The 23314-nt window shown below is 45.0% G+C and overlaps 1 protein-coding gene across 1 annotated transcript in view; it reads right to left on the bottom strand.

Moving 5' to 3' along the window:
- loxhd1a (lipoxygenase homology PLAT domains 1a) overlaps positions 1 to 23314 on the bottom strand; it is a 164812-nt gene that overhangs the window by 121612 nt on the left and 19886 nt on the right. The window contains exons 6-13 of the mRNA XM_085975347.1: positions 19554 to 19804; positions 18108 to 18243; positions 15323 to 15483; positions 8350 to 8436; positions 5276 to 5411; positions 2616 to 2770; positions 599 to 759; positions 354 to 430 (exon numbers count right to left, since the gene is read on the bottom strand). Of these exons, the coding sequence (XP_085831473.1) occupies positions 354 to 430; positions 599 to 759; positions 2616 to 2770; positions 5276 to 5411; positions 8350 to 8436; positions 15323 to 15483; positions 18108 to 18243; positions 19554 to 19804 (1164 nt within the window). The remainder of the gene's footprint in view (positions 1 to 353; positions 431 to 598; positions 760 to 2615; positions 2771 to 5275; positions 5412 to 8349; positions 8437 to 15322; positions 15484 to 18107; positions 18244 to 19553; positions 19805 to 23314) is intronic.

Below are 23314 nucleotides of genomic sequence, written 5' to 3'. Positions count from 1 at the left end.
AATACCTCTTAATGTCTCTTCACTTCTTTTGTTCTCTCTCAGCCCTGCCTTTTGATCTATTTCATTTCTTTTCCAGTTTTGAAAAAGGGTTAGACCTGAAACGTCGACTCTATTTTCTCTCCACAGATGTTGCCTGGCCTGCTGAGTTTTTCCAGCATTTTCTGTTGTTATTTTAGATACTCTTCACTGTGGGCACTCCCCATTAAATGGAAATTCCCCACTGAGGCGGCACTATCCTTAAAAAAGAAACACTCTTTTAAATGCAAACTCCCTGTTGAAGTGACCAAGCCCCTTTAAAGAGGAAGACATTTGGTGACTCAAAATTACAAAGTTCAGACAAAATCCTTACTTACTTTTAAGCATCCGTGCATCTCCTATTGGAACCAGCTCTCGAACAATTTGACCATCATCTTCACCTTTATCCAGCCACCTGGTGATAAATGAACAATAAACTTTATTTTTTATTTTATTCCATTTTCTCTTGCCATCTCCCCCACCCACCCCCCACACCACACAGAAACACAAATGTGCACACACAGACCCATATACAGTAATGTTCTCCCTTAGGATGGATTAATTAGCAGTTAAAAATAATAACCTGTAACACGGGAATTCCACAGCCTGGGATTCCGGCGCTCCTTCTTCTTTCACGACCACCTTGTCTAGGTACCAGCCACAGCCCCCACCTCTCCCATCGTGTCCTATTCTCACCCTCATGACTTTCTTCAGGCTTATTGCCTCAATGATAAACTCATCCGCCTGGATATGGGGAAAACAGCCAGACAATGATGGTTTGTTCACTTAGACACGGTAAATCAGGGTATAGACAGACTGGGTAAATCAGGGTACAATAATTGAGACTGGGTAAATCAGGGTACAATCATTGAGACTGGGTAAATCAGGGTACAATCATTGAGACTGGGTAAATCAGGGTACAATCATTGAGACTGGGTAAATCAGGGTACAATCATTTAGACTGGATAAATCAGGGTACAATCATTGAGACTGGGTAAATCAGGGTACAATCATTGAGATTGGGTAAATCAGGGTACAATCATTGAGACTGGGTAAATCAGGGTACAATCATTGAGACTGGGTAAATCAGGTTACAATCATTGAGATTGGGTAAATCAGGGTATACATAGACTGGGTAAATCAGGTTACAATCATTGAGATTGGGTAAATCAGGGTACAATCATTGAGATTGGGTAAATCAGGGTACAATCATTGAGACTGGGTAAATCAGGTTACAATCATTGAGATTGGGTAAATCAGGTTACAATCATTGAGACTGGGTAAATCAGGATACAATCATTGAGATTGGGTAAATCAGGGTACAATCATTGAGATTGGGTAAATCAGGTTACAATCATTGAGACTGGGTAAATCAGGGTACAATCATTGAGACTGGGTAAATCAGGGTACAATCATTTAGACTGGATAAATCAGGGTACAATCATTGAGACTGGGTAAATCAGGGTACAATCATTGAGATTGGGTAAATCAGGGTACAATCATTGAGACTGGGTAAATCAGGGTACAATCATTGAGACTGGGTAAATCAGGTTACAATCATTGAGATTGGGTAAATCAGGGTATACATAGACTGGGTAAATCAGGTTACAATCATTGAGATTGGGTAAATCAGGGTACAATCATTGAGATTGGGTAAATCAGGGTACAATCATTGAGACTGGGTAAATCAGGTTACAATCATTGAGATTGGGTAAATCAGGTTACAATCATTGAGACTGGGTAAATCAGGTTACAATCATTGAGACTGGGTAAATCAGGGTACAATCATTGTGATTGGGTAAATCAGGTTACAATCATTGAGACTGGGTAAATCAGGTTACAATCATTGAGATTGGGTAAATCAGGGTACAATCATTGAGATTGGGTAAATCAGGGTATAGACAGACTGGGTAAATCAGGATACAATCATTGAGATTGGGTAAATCAGGGTATAGGCAGACTGGGTAAATCAGGGTACAATCATTGAGACTGGGTAAATCAGGGTACAATCATTGAGACTGAATAAATCAGGGTACAATCATTGAGATTGGGTAAATCAGGGAAACAATTATTGAGACTGGGTAAATCAGGGTACAATCATTGAGACTGAATAAATCAGGGTACAATTATTGAGACTGGGTAAATCAGGGTACAATCATTGAGATTGGGTAAATCAGGGTATAGACAGACTGGGTAAATCAGGGTGTAGACAGACTGGGTAAATCAGGGTACAATTATTGAGATTGGGTAAATCAGGGTATAGACAGACTGGGTAAATCAGGGTATAGGCAGACTGGGTAAATCAGGGTATAGATAGACTGGGTAAATCAGGGTACAGATAGACTGGGTAAATCAGGGTATAGACAGACTGGGTAAATCAGGGTATAGATAGACTGGGTAAATCAGGGTATAGACAGACTGGGTAAATCAGGGTACAGATAGACTGGGTAAATCAGGGTACAGATAGACTGGGTAAATCAGGGTATCGACAGACTGGGTAAATCAGGGTACAGATAGACTGGGTAAATCAGGGTATAGACAGACTGGGTAAATCAGGGTACAGATAGACTTGCTGGTAAGAATACACATATTGTACTCACGTTGCCCTTCTCAAATTTATTGACGTTATTCTTGCTGTCATAAAGCACCCTCTCCCCTGTGTCTCCCTGCAGGCCTATCAGGCAAATAAAGACATTGGCATCTGTGCCGCTGCCCCCAACCTTGCCAGTGCAGATGATAACCCGATACTTCACCACTGCAAGGAACACACATAGAACATCATGACTATCAGGGATGTTGAACTTATCCTGACTTTAGGCTCAGAGCTCTGCTTGGCAGGGTTTGGTTTGAAAGTCCTCAGTGTCTCAGCGGTTCCCAGACAGTTAGAGATTACCGACCCACTGTGGCAGAGAGCAGCAGCTGTAGATCTGCAGTGTTTCCCTGTACATAGTGAGCTTCCGATCTCAACACTCGGTGGGCAGACAGCGAAGGCCATTCACTTTCCCGATTGTGAACTGGGGAAGACAATGGGATCTGCTGCTGAAGCGGGTGCCATCATAAGAACAAAAAAAATAGGAGCATATGGGGAACAGAAAGCCAATAAATCCCCTGGAGCTGATGGCCTACATCTTAGGGTTTTGAAAGAGGTGGCTATAGAGATAGTGGATGTATTGATTGTCATCCTCCAAAATTCCATAGATTCTAGAACGATTCCCACAGATTGGAAGGTAGCAAATGTAACCCCACTATTTAAGAAAGGAGGGAGATAGAAAACGGGGAACTACAGACCAGTTAACCTGACATCAGTAGTAGGGAAAATGCTAGAATCTATTATTAAGGACGTGGTAACAGGGTACTTAGAAAATAATAATAGGATTGGGCAGAGTCAACACGGATTTATGAAAGGGAAATCACGTTTGACGAATCTGTTAGACTTTTTTGAGGTTGTAACTAGCAGAATAGATAAGGGGGAACCAGTGGATGTGGTGTACTTGGATTTTCAGAAGGCATTCGATAAGGTGCCACACAAGAGGTTATTAAACAAAATTAGGGCTCATGGGATTGGGGGTAATATACTAGCATGGATTGAGGATTGGTTAATGGACAGAAAACAGAGAGTAGGAATAAATAGGTCGTTTTCAGGTTGGCAGGCTGTAACTAGTGGGCTACCGCAAGGATCAGTGCTTGGGCCTCAGCTATTCACAATCTACAGGAAACTTTGTGTTATCCGGAGGCTCTATCCACCAGCAAAAATCAGGAGCCATTTCGTTTGGGTTTTTTTCTTTTCGTTGCTTTTTTTTCGCCAGTCAGGCTCTGCAAGGTCTCGCTGAAGCTGTTGCTAAGCTACAGAGACACTTGCAAGGTACGCCCGACTGTTTAGAAGCTGTCGGAGCGCAAAGCTCCGTATGTTTCAACATTAGCGCTGGTTTGTCCGGCAGTTTTGATGGGACGGCAACAGCTCGGTCCCGTCGGTGCCGGATATCACAAAGCTTCCTGTATATCAATGATTTGGATGAGGGGACCAAATGTAATATATTCAAGTTTGCTGATGATACAAATTTAGGTGGGGATGTAAGTTGTGAGGAGGATGCAAGGAGGCTTCAAGGGGATAGAGACAAGCTAAGTTAGTAGGCAAGAACATGGTAAATGGAATATAATGTGGAGAAATGTGAAGTTATCCATTTTGGTAGGAAAAATAGAAAAGCAGAGTATTTTTTAAATGGTGAGCGATTGGGAAATGTTGGTGTTCAGAGGGACCTGGGTATGTATACGAATCACTGAAAGTTAACATGCAGGTACAGCAAGCAATTAGGAAAGCAAATGGTATGTTGGCCTTTATTACAAGAGGATTTGAGTATAATAGTAAAGATATATATAGGGCCTTGGTGAGACCACACCTGGAGTATTGTGTACAGTTTTGGTCTCCTTACCTAAGGAAGGATATACTTGCCATAGAAGGAGTGCAACAAAGTTTCTCCAGACAGATTCCTGGGATAGGGGGATTGTCCTATGAGGAGAGATTGAATAGACTAGGCCTATATTCTCTAGAGTTTAGAAGAATGAGAGGTGATCTCATTAAAACATACAAAATTCTTACAGGGCTTGACAGGGTAGATGCAGTGAGGATGTTTCCCCTGGCTGGGGAGTCTAGAACCAGGGGTCACAGTCTTAGAATAAGGGGTCGGCCATTTAGGACTGAGATGAGGAGAAATTTCTTCACTCAGAGGGTGGTGAATCTTTGGAATTCTCTACCCCAGAGGGCTGTGGAGGCTCAGTCATTGAATATATTCAAGACAGAGATCAATAAATGTTTGAATATTAAGGGAATCAAGGGATATGGGGATAGTGGAGGAAAGTGGAGATGAGGTAGATGATCAGCCATGATCTTATTGAATGGTGGAGCAGGCTCGAAGGGCCGAATGGCCTACCCTTGCTCCTATTTCTTATGTTCTTATGGCCATACGGCCCCTCGAGGGAGAAAGAAGACAGCGAGGGAAAGCCAGGCACCACTTCTTCAGAAGGAAAGGAAAGAATAGTGAGGAGGGTATGCACAAGTGCCCAAGAGCAGCGTTGTCAGTGGCCTGTGCGGACAGTGCACCTCCCCGCCCTTGCATCCGGGGCTTAGCGCAAAGCCAACGCGAGATCAGAACCAAGGGAAGGAGGCAAGAAAATAAATCAGAGGAGCAGCATTAATAACAAAGAAAAGAATCACATATCAGTCTGAGTACAGTCTGTCTGGCTTTTCTAGCTGTGCACTCACAGGGCTGGACTTCATCCACAAAGTGTCCTTCAGCAGATAGCTCCCGTGTGATCTCATTGTCATCCTCATTAATATCCAACCATCGCCCGCATTTGAAATTATACTTTTCCTTTGTCAGCGACTTCATTAAAGTCACCTGCAGCAAATCAAAGCACATAGACCCAGATCTACCTGGTAACAGTACATCACCAGAATTAAATCTCATGTAATATTAATATTTGTTTATTCACTCACACGCAGTTTTTGAGACATTGAGTAGATTTCCCATGGCATTGCTTATGTGTAGTCCAGGGCCTGGAGTGTGGTTTCTGAATGTTGCTTCAAGAACCCATTAGACACGTACCCCAGCTGCTGCCACTCACTGGACCTCCTGTTGCTACCACTTGACGTGGGCGCCTGACACCCAACAATTGCCCGTGCCACTTGAGTCTCTCCCACGCTGTGTTATTGGTACCCACACATTTACTGTCATGGGCGCACTCTGCTTTTGGATTTGTAATCTGACTCGCCACTGTCAGACCAACCAGAAAGCAAAGTGGAACCCTCTGCCAGGGAATGTGATATTATACTGAGAAAAGAAAAGAAAGTCTTGCATTTATATCGTGCCTTTCACGGCCTCAGGACGTTCTGAACCAATGAAGTATTTTTGAGCTGTAGTCACCGTTGTAATGTAGGATAAGTGGCAGCCAATTTGCCCATAACAAGGTCCCACAAACAGCAATGAGACAATGACCAGATAATCTGTTTTAGTGATGTTGATTGAGGGATAAATATTGGCCAGGACACCGGAGATCTCCCCTGCACTTCTTTGAATAGTGTCATGGGATCTTTTACATTCACCTGGGAGGGCAGACAGGGCTTCAATTTAATGTCTCATCCAAAAAATGGCACCTTTGATAGTGCAGCACTCCTTCAGTACTGCACTGGAGTGCCAGCCTGAATTATCTGCTCAAGTCTCTGGAGTGGGATTTGAATCGTGCATTTGATGCTTTAACCCACCCCCCACCTTCTCACGCCCACCAAAGTGGATAACCTCGCATTTTCCCACATTATACTCCATCTGCCAGATTTTTGCCCACTCACTTAGCCTATGTTTATCCCTTTGGAGATTCTTTGCGTCCTCCACACAATTTGCTTTCCCACCTATCTTTATATCATCAGCAAATTTGGCTACAGTACACTCGGTCCCTTCATCCAAGTCATTAATATGAATTGTAAATCTATATCAGGAGATACAGTAGAACAACTATTGGGTGATTCTCCCTCAGATTTTCTCTTATTATAGGGAAGCTCCAATTTACATTCTGTATCTTTCCTTGATGGTGTAGCCAACATTGGGAATTCACCATAGTGATATTTGTTGGTCTAATCACATATCACATTACTCTACATTACAGCTAGCTGAAGAACAAACATGCCACTGCATTGTGCCAGCCAACACCACTTTCTGTCACTGATACCAACCGTGCCTCCAGCACTTGGGAGCTTCCGTGTATCTGACACTCTAGCTTCCCTCCATTGGTATTGCTCATGGTCTATCCTGAAAAGGTGCTGCAGGTGATCCTCATCACACTGAGGTGCCTTAACGTGCCCTCCACCATTTTGATTCAGAAGTAATGATAGACATGAGGTCATCTCAAGATTTTCCACAAGGGGGTTCCTGGTGTTCATAGTATCATAGTATGATACAACAGAGAAAGAGGCTATTTGGCCCATCGTGCCTGTGCCGGCTCTTTGGTAGAGCTATCCAATTAGTCTCAACACCCCTGCTTTTTCCCCATAGGCCTATTGTTTATTTCCCTTCAACTATTTATCCAATTCCCTTTTGAAAGTTACTGTTGAATCTGCTTCCACCAACCTTTCGGGCAGTGCATTCCAAATCATAACAACTCACTGCCTAAAACTTTTTTTACCTCATGTCACCTCTGGTTCTTTTGCCAATCACCTTAAATCTGTTTCCACTGGTTACAAACCCTTTTGTCACTGGAAACAGTTTCTCCTTATTTACTCTATCAAAACCCTTCACGATTTTGAACACCTCTATCAAATCTCCTCTTAACCTTCTCTGCTCTAAGGTGAACAACCCCAGCTTCTCCAGTCTATCCACATAACTGAAGTCCCCCATTCCTGGTACCGTTAGCTGTGTCTACTTTTAAAAAGTGTTCAGTGAATATGCGATTAGGAACAGGAGTAAGGGAATAAAGATACATACAAATAGAAATAGAATCATAGAAGTTTACGGCACAGAAGGAGGCAATTCAGCCCATCATGTCTGTGCCAGCCGAAAAAGAGCTAGCCAACGCCTAATCCCACTCTCCAGCTCTTGGTCCATAGCAGTGTGTTAGGGTCGAGTTTCGTGCATTTGATGCTTTAACCCACCCCCCACCTTCTCACGCCCTCCGTGGGGGGAGTTACTATCGAGGTCATTGTCAGCCAACTGCCCACTCAAAACGGGCATAAAGATGAAAACCAGGCCACCCAGAGGTCATGGGGAGGGGGGATATTTTGGTGGCGAGGGAGGTATTTCGGAGGGTTTCGTGGGTGCGAAGGGATTGGAACCGGGACAGCAGAGGCTCAAACTTTCCTTGTGGGGCCGCACTAAGAAAAGATTAAAACCTTCTTGACAGGCCCTCCGCTTCCACTCCGGCAGAAATTACTGGTCGCAGACACAGTGGACAGCTCACCGACCGGGCTTTTAAACAGCCGCAGGGCGGTATCCTCAGGGATAATAACTCCTGTTCTGCCCAGTTTCCACAGGGTGGACAGAGTTAAAATCCCCTCTTTGGAAATATTGCACTGAGTGATAAAGGCAATTCAGAGATTTCTCTGAGTCTCGTGTCTACTTCACCAATTCGGTTGAGTAAGTGATGTTGCCACTGAAATTCTGCATGGAAGGGACAGAGTTTCGGTATTGGCAGAGGTTTATGTTGAATGTGATGGGTAAATGTATGGTCCAAACACATAGAAAGGGGAGAACCAACAATAGAGCAGATTGCACGTGGTCTATGGAAGGTGTGGCTTTGTTGGACGGTATAATCTTTCCTTGATCCATCATTTGCGTATTGATGACTCACTTTATTCAAATGCCAACCAGCGAAGGGATGCCGTTTCTCGTGCCAGATTCTGAGCTTGTAAAGGGTTCCTAGGTCTGGGAGTTCAATCTGCAAGAGGCAAGACATAGGAAGTAAGGGGAAGAAATTTGGTATCGCCCCGTTTGGGGCGCAATTATTGGCCGGGCGCAAAGTTTAGCACCTGCCGTTAATTATCGCCTCCGACTGCAAACTTGGCTTCTATCACCCCTGGAGGTGATTGGAGCGCTAAATCAGGCGCTACACACCTTTCTTAAGGTGCTAACGCCGAGGAGCGAGGCGCTACCTCAGAGCGCTGGCGAACCTCATGTGATGTCAGTCAGCAATGGAACACAGACATACTGGCGCCGGCCAATTCTTAAAGGGGAGGGTCGATTTTGCTCTCCATCCACACCCTGCTCATTGCAGCCTTGAATCTCGGTCTGGAGAGACCTGTACATCAATTCTGCTGGAAAGAACAATGGAGAGACCCAGGGAAAGAGCTCAGAGTGCAGCCACCATAATCTCTTCTAAATCAATGCAAGGAAGGTCAAATCAGAAAGAACCTGCAAGGTGCTGCTCAGTACCCAAAACTCCTCAACACAGCTTTGAATCTCTCCAGAAGTCTCTCTCTCTCAGAATGCGTGGTGCAAAAATGTCGCCGACAAAAAAAGGCAGGAAGCGGTCGCCTTTAAATAGTGCTCCCCCAGTCCCTTCCCGACTGCAAAACGTTCCCCTCAATCTGTCGTTGCTAGCAGCAGGTGGAAAGGCAGGGGGCGCCACTCAATATCCGGTCCGGGGTGCTACCGGGGCGTTGCACACTCGACTGACATCACGATCTGTGGACGCAGGAGATCGTGGCAGTAGTGTTTAGCGCTGCCACAAAATATCTGGTCAATTTTGCGAGCGCGCGCAAACATCGCCGCGCCCGGGCGCTAGTTGCTTTGCACCCCATTAGCAACCTCTAAGGGCACTAATGGGGGGGGAGCGCAAAGCAACCAAATTTTTCCCCCTAAATCTTTAACAATCAATCCACACAGAATCTTATTCTACATAACACCTGTGTAATTCAGTCACTGACTTTTAATATGCAATGCTCTGATTGGCTTAAACTTGACTGACAGCAGGCAGCCCTCGCTGAGGACACACCCACAGAGGCCTTGCCTTGTGACAGCAGTCAGCCCTCATTGAGGACGCACCCACAGAGGCATTGCCTTGTGACAGCAGTCAGCCCTCATTGAGGACGCACCCACAGAGGCATTGCCTTGTGACAGCAGTCAGCCCTCATTGAGGACGCACCCACAGAGGCATTGCCTTGTGACAGCAGTCAGCCCTCATTGAGGACGCACCCACAGAGGCATTGCCTTGTGACAGCAGTCAGCCCTCATTGAGGACGCACCCACAGAGGCATTGCCTTGTGACAGCAGTCAGCCCTCATTGAGGACGCACCCACAGAGGCATTGCCTTGTGACAGCAGTCAGCCCTCATTGAGGACGCACCCACAGAGGCAGTGCCTTGTGACAGCAGTCAGCCCTCATTGAGGACGCACCCACAGATACATTCAGATTCCTGGGGCATTGGGACCGGTTCTGGGGGAGGTGGGACCTGTACAGGCTGGAAACGTTGCACCTCAACAGGGCCGGAACCAATATCCTCGCGGGGAGGTTTGCTAGTGCTGTTGGGGAGGGATTAAACTAATTCGGCAGGGGGATGGGCACCAGGTTGTAACATTAGAAAGGAGAAATAAAGTGTTCAAAGAATTGGGAGAGGCAGAGAGCACTAAAGTAAGAAATAGTAAGGTATTAGGTGGGGTCCAACTAAGAGAGAATACAGGATGGTCTAAGATGGGTTTACAGTGTATGTATGTGAACGCACAAAGTGTAGTAAACAAGGTAAGTGAGCTGCAGGCACAAATAGCCACATGGGAATATGATGTTGTGGCAATAACTGAGACCTGGCTCAAAAAAGGACAGGAGTGGGTATTAAATATTCCTGGTTATAAGGTGTTCAGGAAAGATAGGAGGTTGGGTGGCAGTATTGGTTAAGGATAATGTTACAGTGCTGGAGAGGGAGAAGGTCCTAGCCGGTTGGTCAGTCCGCTTTCATTCTTATTGTTTTTCGTAGCGTTTTTTTTACAACTGAGTGGCTTGCTAGGCCATTTTAAAGGGCAGTTAAGAGTCAACCACATTGCTGTTGGTCTGGAGTCACATATAGGCCAGACCAGGTAAGGACGGCAGATTTCCTTCCCCAAAGGACATTAGTGAACCAGATGGGTTTTTACGACAATCCGATAGTTTCATGGTCACTATTACTGATACTAGCTTTTTTTTAAATTCCAGATTAACTGAATTTAAATTTCCCAGCTGCCGTGATAGGATTTGAACTCATATCTCCAGATGATTAGTCCAGGCTTCTGGATTATTAGTCCAGTAACATAACCACTATGCTACCATTCCCGGTAAAGTGTTAGTAGGTGAACATTTAGGGGACAGTGATCATAGTATCATAAGGTTTAGAGTAGCTATGGAAAAGGACAGGAAGTAATCTACAGTAAAAAGGTTTAACTGGGGGAAGGCCAATATCAGTGGGATGAGAACGGATCTGGCCCGGGTAAACTGGAGTCGAAGATTGGCAGGCAAAACTGTAATGAAACAATGGGTTGCCTTTAAAGAGGAAATAGTTCAGGTACAGTTGAGGTACATTCCCACTAGGGGGAAAGGCAGGGCAACTAAAGTCAGGGCTCCGTGGATGATGAAAGAGATAGAGAATATGATGAAGCAGAAAAAGAGCACGTATGACAGATGTCAGGTTACATATGTAGTGATCAATAACATGTCATTCTGTGGTGGACACTAGGTGGAGCAGTAGAGCTGTGTAGAGCTGTATGTATAGGCCTACACTACCCAGCTGTATATATATTAAGACTACATTACCCATGAGGCTAGACTACCCACAAGGCAGCAGTCAAGATGGAAACCTCTACAAGATGCTGTACCTAGTCCACATGTGCTCAATAAAAGTAACTAGCAGAAGCTAGCTGTGTTCATAATAAGAATGTCTAGTTATTAATGAACATAACAACATATACATCTGATAATCAGGCTATATATAGAAAGGTCAGAGGAGAAGTGAAAAAGAAAATAAGAGGGGCAAAGAGGGTATAAGAATAGAATAGCAGCCAACATAAAAGGTAATCCAAAAGGGTAGTAAGAGGAGGGGTGGGACCGATTAGGGACCAAATAGGAGATCTATGCATGGAGGCAGAGGGTATGGCTGAGGTACTAAATGAGTACTTTGCATCTGTCTTCACTAAGGAAGAGGATGTTGCCATAGACATAGTGAAGGAAGAGGTAGTGGAGATACTTGATAGGATAAAAATTGATAAAGAGGAGGTATTAGAAAGGCTGGCTGTACTTAAAGTAGATAAATCACCAGGAGCGGATGGGATGCATCCTAGGATGTTGAGGGAATTGAGGGCAGAAATAACGGAGGTACTGGCCATAATATTCCAATCCTTCTTAGATATGGGGGTGGTGCCAGAGGACCAGAGAATTGCAAATGTCACACCATTGTTCAAAAAAGGGTGTAAGGATAAACCCAGCAACTACAGGCCAGTCAGTTTAACCTTGGTAGTGGGGAAGCTTTTAGAAACAGTAATCAGGGACAAAATTAACAGTCACTTGGATAGGTGTGGATTAATTAAGGAAAGCCAGCATGGATTTGTTTTTGCGTTTTTGATGAGGTAACAGAGAGGGTTGATGAGGGTAATGCGGTTGACATAGTGTACATGGATTTCCAAAAGGCATTCGACAAAGTGCCACATAATAGGCTTGTCAGCAAAGTTGAAGCCCAAGGAATAAAAGGGACAGTGGCAGCATGGATACGAAATTGGCTAAGTGACAGGAAACAGAGAGTAGCGGTGAACGGCTGTTTTTCGGACTGGAGGAAGGTATACAGTGGTGTTCCCCAGGGGTCGGTTCTAGGACCACTGCTTTTCTTGATATATATTAATGACTTGGACATAGGTGTACAGGGCACAATTTCAAAATTTTCAGATGACACAAAACTTGGAAGTATAGTTGAGAAAGCGATTAAAAAGGCTTACGGGATCCTGGGCTTCATAAATAGAGGTATAGAGTACAAAAGTGTGGAAATTATGATGATCCTGTATAAAACACTGGTTCGGCCCCAACTGGAGTACTGTGTCTAATTCTGGGCACCACACTTTAGGAAGGAATGAAGGCCTTAGAGAAGGTGCAGAAAAGATTTACGAGAATTATTCCAGGAATGAGGGACTTCAGTTACATTGATAGACTGGAGAAGCTGGGGTTGTTCTCCTTGGAGCAGAGAAGATTGAGAAGAGATTTGATAGAGGTGTTCAAAATCATGAGGGGTCTGGGTAGAGTAGATAGCGAGAAACTGTTCCCATTGGCAGAAGGGTCGAGAACCAGAGGACACAGATTTAAGGTGATTGGCAAAAGAACCAAAGGCGACGTAAGAAAAAACTTTTTTACGCAGCGAGTGGTTAAGATCTGGAATGCACTGCCTGAAAGGGTGGTGGAGGCAGACGCAATCTTATCTTTCAAAGGGGAGATGGATAAGCATCTGAAGGAAAAAAAATTGCAGGGCTACGGGGAAAGGGCAGGGGAGTGGGACTAGCTGAGAGTTGGCACGGGCTCGACGGGCCGAATAGCCATCTTCCATGCTGTAACCATTCTATGATTCTATGATTATACATTGTCCTGTGACAGCAGTCAGCCCTCACTGAGGACACACCCAGGAGGCATTGCCCTGTGACAGGGATGTCACCAGATCACTGCCTTCGATGTGTCACTGACGACAGCAGACCACCCTTCCAGCATTGTGAAGTTTGAGGCTTAGAGGTGCGACACCCATCCACAGTGACCGTTGAAATATAAAATACCCAAACATGGGTGTGGCTTAGAGTGGTAGAAACAATATTGAACAATAATAAAGTGAACCCTGCACTGTACTGAACAACTGTAGACTTAGATGCCATGCCTATTCTTAAATTTCTGGCACTGTACCGATGGTCTTTTCCTCGTCTACCCAAAAGCAGGAAGGCAGATTATTATCTGAATGGCAATAGATTGGGAGAAGGAGAAGTGCAACGAGACCTGGGTGTCCTTGTGCACCGGTCGCTGAAGTTAAGCATGCAGGTGCAGCAGGCGGTTAACGAGGCAAATGGTATGTTGGCCTTCATAGCGAGAGGATTCGAGTACAGGAGCAAGGATGTCTTGCTGCAGTTGTACAGGGCCTTGATGAGGCAACACCTTGAGTATTGTGTGCAGTTTTGGTCGCCTTATCTGAGGAAGGATGTTCTTGCCATGGAAGGAGTTCAGCGAAGATTCACCAGGCTGATACCTGGGATGGCAGGAATGATGTATGAGGAGAGATTGGGACGATTGGGCTTGTACTCGCAGGAGTTTAGAAGAATGAGAGGGGATCTCATTGAAACTTATAAAATTCTGACAGGACTGGACAGACTAGATGCAGGAAGGATGTTCCCGATGGTCGGGGAGTCCAGAACCAGGGGTCACAGTCTAAGGATAAGGGGTAGGCCATTTAGGACAGAAATGAGGAGGAATTTCTTCACCCAGAGAGTGGTGAACCTGTGGAATTCTCTACCATAGAAGGCAGTAGAAGCCAATTCATTAAATATATTCAAGAAGGAGTTGGATATATTTCTTAAGGCTAAAGGGATCAAGGGATATGGGGAGAAAGCAGGGACAGGGTACTGAATTTGCATGATCAGCCATGATCGCATTGAATGGCGGAGCAGGCTCGAGGGGCCGAATGGCCTACTCCTGCTCCTATCTTCTATGTTTCTATGAATTGCACAGAACTGCTCAACTGAGCTGCCTTTGCTTAATTTTCTAGAAAGAAATACTTGTATTTACAAACACGGGAATTTCCTATGGCCTTCTGCTCTGCGAGCTAGGCTTCGGTGGACACCCTGTTAATGTACGTAAATGGGAGTTCTGCTGAAATTGCAGAGGCACAGCGGAGAAGCCCCGAGGAAGTTCTCGGTAATGGTACCTTTCATATCCTCATGTCCCAGAGTAGGGCTTGAACCCACAATCTTCGCACTCAGAGGTGAGAGTACTAGAACTGAGCCAAGCTGACTTGTACTAAAGGTACAGATGGATTCATCTCCTTTTCCTCAATTCTCTAGTAAAGAAGTGACTATCAGTGTTAGTACAAGAGAAATGTTTTGGGTAAGTACCTATAAATGATGGTGTGAGAGAAACTCTGGATAAATATCTACTAGAGATGGTATAGGAAGAAAGCCTAGGCTGAGCTGAGACGGAGAATAAGGTGATTGAGGATGAGGAGTCACTAAGTGCACAAGCTGAGGGAGGACCTCTCTGTGACAATCTCAGGGTGGGGCTTGGGGAAGCTGTAGACAACGAGGATTTCAAAGGAGGGGTGTGAGGGGTGGAGCAAGGTGGGGTACTCAAAGGAGTAGAAGGTGCCAGAAGAGTAGGGGGAGAGACAAAGGTGTGACTTGGTGATAACGGCCACACCACCATAGCAGTGTGGGCAAAGCTGGTGGTGGAAAATATAACCAGGCTGGAAGGGTTTGGTATGGGAAAATGTGCCACCATCCTCAAACAAGTTTCAGTCAAAGCCAGGATGTGGTGGATGGCAAGGGCCTTGTTAACATGTGAACGGATATTGTGGAGGGAAATGTGGAGGGAGCAGTGATTGATCCACTGGCAGAGCCCAAGTGATAATGGAAGGTAGGAATTCTATGGGTAAGTATCTATCAATAAGCTACAGGAGAAACTGTATGGATAAATACCCATCAATGATGGAACTTCATACCAAAGTTGGCTTTATGGACTTGGTAGGAATGCAGTAAAGTTGTAACATGGAGAGGTGGAGGGCCACAGTCACGTGAACACTGCCACAACTTAATGGATCTTTGCAGAATCCCACAGTGCATCCCACCTACCATAAACTTATCTGTTTGTCCAGTTTCAAAGTTGTCCGAATTGTTGTCCAGACACATCTCATCTGATTTTCCTTTGTCACCATATAGCTGGAGGAAAACGTTAGCATCTGTTCCTGCACTCTTAATATCGCTTGTCCAGATCCACAGTGACCATGGATGTTCTAGTTAAAAAAAAGATAGCCTTTTTTAACATGTTCTGTGACATGTGAATAGTGTATTGATTTCTTTGTGGGTTCAATGACAAGACATTTATGAAAGAGAATGAGTTTTAATCTAAAGTCTGTTCAACTCTTTATACAGCTTTTACAGGAGACATCAAGCTTGTGATGCATCTAGAACGAAACTGAAACTAAACTGCCTGCCTTGCTTCCCTCGGTCACATGACCTCTGCTGGTCAGGCACAAGCAATCAATACATGCAATCATGCTATTAAGGCATCATAATCGAACAGGCAAATACCATCTCTATTTGCTGATATCATTACAAATAGGACAGAGCTAGGTGAAGTTATACACGGAGTGATGTCCTTCACAAGATGGACCCCAGTGGTTGTTGAGAGTACAGAAAGCCCTCGGGATGCCATCTGTCCAGCCTTTCCATGGCCTAACACATATTCTAATTCTAAAACCGTCCTTCAAATCGACCTGCCAGCTAATGTAGTAAAACAACATTATCAATGTGAGTTCTGTTGCTTTGTACAAGGTTGCTTTGATATTCATTGTCTCAGTTCAACAACAACAACAACAACTTGTATTTATATAGCACCTTTAACGTAGTAAAACGTCCCAAGGCGCAGCACAGGAGTATTTTAAGACAACAAATTTGACACCGTTCCACATAAGGATACATTAGGGCAGGTGACCAAAAGCTTGGTCAAAGAGGTAGGTTTTAAGGAGCGTCTTAAAGGAGGAAAGTGAGGTAGAGAGGCGGAGAGGTTTAGGGCGGGAATTCCAGAGTTAGGGCCTAGGCAACAGAAGGCATGACCACCAAAGGTCGAGCGATTATAATCAGGGATGCTGAAGAGGAGCGCAGATATCTCGGGGGGGTTGTGGGGCTGAAGGAGATTGCACAGATAGGAAGGGGCGAGGCCATGGAGGGATTTGAAAACAAGGATGAGTATTTTGAAATCGAGGCGCTGCTTAACCGGGAGCCAATGTAGGTCAGCGAGCACAGGGGCGATGGGCGAATGGGACTTGGTGCGAGTCAGGACACGGGCAGCCGAGTTTTGGATGACCTCAAGTTTACATAGGGTGGAATGTGGGAGGTCAGCTAGGAGTGCGTTGGAATAGTCAAGTCTAGAGGTAACAAAGGCATGGATGAGGGTTTCAGCAGCAGATGAGCCGAGGCTATTCATGCTAATGTGGAGGAAGGAAACAACGTTCGACAACAGAACCCTCCATTTGGTGGCTGGAGAAATGTTGCAGTGTAAGTTGGCTGGAGAAATGTTGCAGTGTAAGTTGGCTGCAAAGAGGGTTGCCCTGTTTTTTGCTCCAGGCCATCTTTCCCACATAGAATCATAGAAATTTATGGCACAGAAAGCTCAGAGGCTATTCGGCTCATCGTGTCTGCACCGGTCGAAAAAGAGCTATCCAGCCTAATCCCACTTTCCAGCTCTTGGTCCATAGCCTATCAGTTTACTGCACCTCAAGTGCATATCCAAGTACTTTTTAAATGTGATGAGGGTTTCTGCCTTTACCACCCTTTCAGGCAGTGAGTTCCAGACCCCACCACCCTCAATATCAGGCGTCAATGATGCTACTTAAAGGCAGCTAGCGCCTCTTAATGGAGAGTTTCAGAGACCCAAGAACAGCTTGAGTAACAAATGGCTGAAGCAAGGAGTGAGCAGGCTCCAAGGTACTCCGATGCTGCACTGGAGGCCTTGGGTATGACAGTGGAGAGGAGGAGGGACATCCTTTCCCCCCAGGGGGCAGGAAGCCCTCAAGACATCTACTGAGGAGAAAGTGGGAAGAGATCACTGAGTGTGTCAATGCCAGGAGCATTGCACCAAGAACATGGGCTGCAATACCGTAAAAAAAAAAATCAATGATCTAATTGGAGCTGTTAAGGTAAGAAGACATCCCTCATACTTTCTGCTCACAGCTGTACCACTTCCAGGCTCATTAATTACAACACCGACAGCACTTACAAGACTGTCCTCCCCCACTACCATTCACTCTCCTACAATCACTGCACCACACTTTATTAAACATCTATTGTCCTCATGCTCAAACACTCACCACTATTACAACCCTCACGTACCCACAACTCACTTCTCGCACACAGACAATCAGCTATTCCACCCTGACAGTCACATTCTCCAAACAACTCACAAGACTCTCACTAACACACTTCCCTCTTTCTTGTAGGAGAAGGTCACTCACAACAACAAGCAACAGGCTGCCACCGGAGGAGGAACAGCCTGCTTGCATACCCTCTTCCCCCCTTGAAGAGAGCGTGCTGGGCATCATGGGAAGGGGCAAAGCTGAGGTCATGGCCACTGACGAGGCTGGCAGAGATATCGCCCAGGGTTTCTTAACAACTAATCCTCATTCTCTCTTTGGCGATCAGAGATCAATCCATGCAAGCATTGAGTCCAACTGGAAAATCATACTTGGTGGGATTGCAGTGGGGGACCATGGTAGGATTATGGGCTGCCGAATTTCCTGGTCTTTGCCTGTCTGAATTGTGCTGGCAGGAGTGATTCCACTGCAGGAATTTTTTTTTCCTTTAGAAATTCATGAAATTAAATGGTTGAGTATAATTTAAAAAAGAAATACATATGTACTTTTCTGTCTCTTCTGTCGCAGTGAAACCATTTCATAGAGTTCACGTTCAATCAGTCCATCTCCTTCGTCTTCATCCAGCCATTTTCTGCAGGGAAATGTCTGTTCAATGCCGGTGAACGGGCAGTAAACTATAACCTGTGTGGATCAATAAAAGACTGAATAGAATCCTGGTAGACAACAAACAGCAAGCGAGGAAAGTTAAATAGATGTTCTGGAATTTATTTCCTGCAAGATTGCACAAATACATATACGATAATGCCCAGGCTGGAGTGTTTCTATATACATATATACATAAATACGTATAAACTGATGCACAGCTTAGATTGTGCTGCATATAAAATAATGCAGTTTGGAGTGTGACACGTACAGGATAGCATCGCTAGGAGTGTATACACCAAGTGTAACGCACAGGCTAAGTGCATTATATACATAGGCTGTAGTGTGCTACACACAAGATATTGCACAGGTAAGAGGAGTGGGCTACCACACAGGCTGGAGTGTGCTAAGTACAGGATATTGCACAGGTCACATATAGAATAACACATAGGCTCGACTGTGTTATATAGTGGAATATTACATATAATGGAGTATGTTACATATAGTGGAATATGTTACAAGGCAGCAGCAAAATGTAGATTCAGGTGTTGAACTGTGAGATTGAAGTATGGGTAGTTTATCGGTGTCACTTGAAGCCTGGGATTACTGCCATAGACACAGTGCTATTCCATACATAGTATTTACTTGCAAGGGTGACACTATCACTTTTTTCTTCCCCTCTATATGTCTCCTTGTGCATACCTTTGCCTGCTATCCCACAGAGCACTGGGGTGCACATTCTACACTCACAATTCCCCAAACAGCCTTGCCAGGGAAGCAGCTGAATGGAGGCTGGGCACTTGTCTATGGGGAAGAAGGGAGGGGGAAAAAAAATCAACGGTTGAGGCTCCTTCACCTATGGCACATCTCTTTACTGGATGTTTGCCGAGAGACTGACGTGATGAAATTCTCCCTACGTTGCTGACTGAAGAGGAGATTCGTGAAATGAACTTGGGACCATCTCAATACAGTTCCTGATGGGCATAAATCTGCCCATTAATTGATATTAAGGGGAAGACCTTCCCTGGGCTATACGTGTAGTGAGATAAATAAGTCAATTTCACCCTCAAGACATCCAATCAGGCAGCTGGATTTTTTTTTGCGTACAACAATAAGGTTTGATTATTTAAATAACCCAACCGGATGATTAGGTTTTCAATCACCTGCTGCCAGTCGTGGCATCACATGGTGTAGGATTATAATACTGTGTTAAATTATTCTCGATGTGAGAGGTGTGAGGTGGCGCACTTAATTTACTCTTTATACCCATAAAAGGCTCAATACCTTTAAGAGTTTAAGCCACCCCCTAATTGTCCAATACACATTCCTTAGCATTTTCCTTTTCTCACCTTTTCACAGAACCATCCAGAGCTGACTCCACAGTTATCATGGCCAATGGTGACTCGGCTCAGTGGGCTGAGGAGAGCGGCAAGCTCCGCATTAAATATGTCAATTAATCCACGTTCAAAATGGCCTCCTTCGAGGAAGATTTTTCCACTGTTTTTAAGACCCTTGGATCCATAGAGGATAATATGCACCTTCGAGTTAGTCCCAGCTCCTCTGACGTTACCAGTTACTACAGAAATATTGTACACAATCCCTGGAAAATCAAATTAGAGCAATTTGAAACTGGGGGGGAAGATCGATGCATCACATATAGTAAGTGGTAGCAAGATTCACGAATCCAATCCACAACAGGGAATCACTGGTTCAAATCTAATACAGACCCTTGAGAATTAACTGCCCTTTCAAAGAAATCAGAGAGCACAGGGAATTAGCACAGTGCCCCTTCACCTCTGGTATGTGGTACAGTAGCATAGTGGTTATGTTACTGGACGAGTAATCCAGAGGCCTGGACTAATGAGCCGGAAACACGAGTTCAAATCACCACCATAGCAGCTGGGGAATTTAAATTCAGTTAATTAAATAAAAATCTGGTGACAATGAAACTACCGTGACGTAAGAAAACTACTAGGCACTTGGTCTAAGCGTTAAACAAAGCTTTAATCAACTGTTTTACAACATGGAGGTCTAGTTGTGTCCTTCACTAGTTCCTGTTAAGAATGTCCTGCGCAAGCTGGGCCCATGCCCGAGTATTTATACTCTCCCCGGACAGCGCCACCCGTAGGCCGCTCAGTATTATTTCATAAGTCTTTCTTTCATGAATGACTGATTCATGGCATACTGGATTGTCGTAAAAGCCCATCTGGTTCACTAATGCCCTTTAGGGAGGAAATCTGCTGCCCTTACCTGGTCTGGCCTATATGTGACTCCAGACCCACAGCAATGTGGCTGACTCTTAACTGCCCTCTGAAATGGCCGAGCAAGCCACTCAGTTGTATTCAAGAAGACAGCTCACCACTACCTTCTCCAGGGCAATTAGTGATGCTGGCTACGTCCCGTGAATGAATAAACAAAAATGTGGGTTTGCATCCAGGCCAGACAAATGGAATGAACTCTTTCTCTCTCTGATACTTCTAATGATCCTCAATGGTTTGGGGGCAGCCCCAATTCTCAGTGGGTTCCATGTCACTATGAGAAGGTGTCCTGGCCAATATTCTTCTCTCAATAGATACCTGGTATCATCTCACTGCTGTTTGTTGGATTTTGCTGTGACCAGTGTGGTTGCCATGTTGCCTATATAGCAACAGAGACTGCACTTCAATAGTAATTAATTGCATGTGAAGCGCTTTAGAACTTGCTGAAAAATGTGGTAAGGGGCTACATAAATGCAAGTCCTTTCTTTCTTTATATTACTTGCAGGCTAAGGGCTTGGAGAGGGCTCAGAGGAGATTTACTGGAATGATACCAGGGATGAGGGACTTCAGTTATCTGGAGAGACTAGAGAAGCTGGGCTTGTTCTCCTTAGAGCAGAGAAGCTTCAGGGAAAATCGAATAGAGATGACCAAAATCATGAGGGATTTTGATAGAGTAGATGGGAAGAAACTGTTTTCACTGGTAGGAGGGTCAGTAAGCAGAGGACACAGATTTAAAAATAATTGGCAAAAGAACCAGGGGAGCAGATGAGGATAAAGGTTTTATGCATTCAGTTGTTCTGATCTGGAATGCACTGCCTGAAAGGGTGGTGGAAACAGGTTCAACGGTAACTTTCAAAAGGGAATTGGATAAATACTTTGCAGGACTATGGGAAAAGAGCAGGGGAGTAGGACTAATTGTATAGCTCTTTCAAAGAGCCGGCACAGGCATGGGGGGCTGAACGGCCTCCTTCTGTGCCATATGATTCTATTTATGATTCTAGTTGAGCCCAGGGTACAAAACTGCCCACAATGCAGAAAGAATTGGCACAAAGTAAAGAACCATCCTCAGAGAGGTCACAAGAAAGCCTGATGTGTGAAATCACAATGTCACATTGGTGCAGTGACAGTGGAGGAAAGAGCTTATAAGGCAGGCTGGAGCAGAGTAGGAGGAGCTTGGCTCTCCATTTAACCTGTGCTATACCTCACCTGGGAGTGCTTAGTACTGACGTAAGCTGGAAATGTTCTATTACCAGTGCTGAAATCCCTCATCCTATTGATCTCAAAATTCACACAAAAAGAGAAAAGAAAACATGCACCACAGAGTGGAGTTCCACTTTTCAGATGATTGACATTTGGTGCAACGTGATCCGGCCCCTCCTCAATTTGGACCCTGTGTAGCCTAAGAAAGCCTCCTTGCTGGGAATTTCCCAATTGGCTGACGCAACTTGGACGGAAGATGGGCGGAAACCTAGGATCAACGCGCCACCAGGGTTTCTGCTGATCTTCCGCTGAAGTTAGGGTGACTGATTGGGAGAATCCCTGAGGAAATTCCCGGAGCCTGTGTATTGTTCAGAAATCACTTATAAAAAACTATTTGCATCTTCTAGATAACTGTTTGTTGTGGAGCTCTATCAATGGCTCAGCAGGTACCTACACCACCAGATGTGGTACTGAGTCAAATAGACCAGGAAGATCCCATGTTTGATCACTGATTTGTGCTGATTTAGCTGTTCTGTAGTTGTGCTGCTACAATTGGCCTCAGAACCTCAGCATTAAGGAGCGTAAAAAAAAAATTCAGCCAATCAGCCAATCATGATAGTTATCTGATGACGACTCCTGTAAACATATCAGCATATCTCTGTTGTGTATGTAATATGTGTGCTACTTTGAACCTATGGACAGGACTGCACTACTTGTTGGGCGTAGTGATACGCAGTACCACTCCTGGCCATAGGGGTATAAATAGTACTGTGGGTACTGATCCCCCTCAGTTCCCGCCTGTGGGCATGAAGTAAAGACCTATGTATAGTCCCTACCTCCAACCAGTAAAGACCTGTTTGAGTTATACGTTTAAGTCTTTGTGTTAATTGTTCAATACAATACACATACTTAACACTGGCGACGAGTCAGGCTCTTACCCTGCGGCAGTTATTCCAGGCGGCTTCGTCCAAAGACAGGACGTTGAAGAGAGGTTTCAATCCTCAACACCCCACTCAAAACTGAAGGGCAGCAGAAATCCTGACAGCTTCCAGCGACTGGAAGAGACAGGCATTAGGACCCTGAAGCCTCCATCAGCTTGTGAACCGGAGTAAAGACAGGACTGGGGAAGAGAGAGAGGTAGGGCGATAGCGATCGGCAGATAAGGGCCGGGCCGCTTTGAAGTGAGGGGCGCAGCCGGGCCAGCGATCGGGACCAAAGATAAGAGCCGCACTCGGACTGAAAGGCGCGGCGGCTGCAGAAGCTCAAGGTGCGAGAGTCGCGGTGCACAGCGCGGGCTATCGATCGCGGCGAAGATAAGGGCCGCACTCGAGGACTGAAGGGAGACGGCGTCGGGGGACGGGTGAAGACCGCCAAGCGCGGGAAAACCGCCATTTTGTGGGCGGAGGACGACGGCAAGAGCGGGAAGCCGCCATCTTTGATAACAAGTAAAGAAAATAAAATCTGAGAAATTGCAAATCTACAATGCCTAAACACGGGAATATTAGCACCTTTGATAGTGACCTCGAAGATTGGGCCATATATGTTGAAAGAGTAAAAAATTATTGTAAGGCCAATAAAATTCGTGACCAAGATAAAGCTCTAACATTATTAAATTTAATGGGTGCGAAGACGTACGGGCAATTGAAACACCT

This window comes from Somniosus microcephalus, chromosome 2 (genome assembly GCF_052327205.1).
Source record: "Somniosus microcephalus isolate GS21.2 chromosome 2, FLI_Smic_1.0, whole genome shotgun sequence".
NCBI classification, from domain to species: Eukaryota; Metazoa; Chordata; class Chondrichthyes; order Squaliformes; family Somniosidae; genus Somniosus; species Somniosus microcephalus.
Note: the sequence above shows the minus strand (reverse complement) of the source record. Positions and strands in the feature narration are given on the sequence as shown.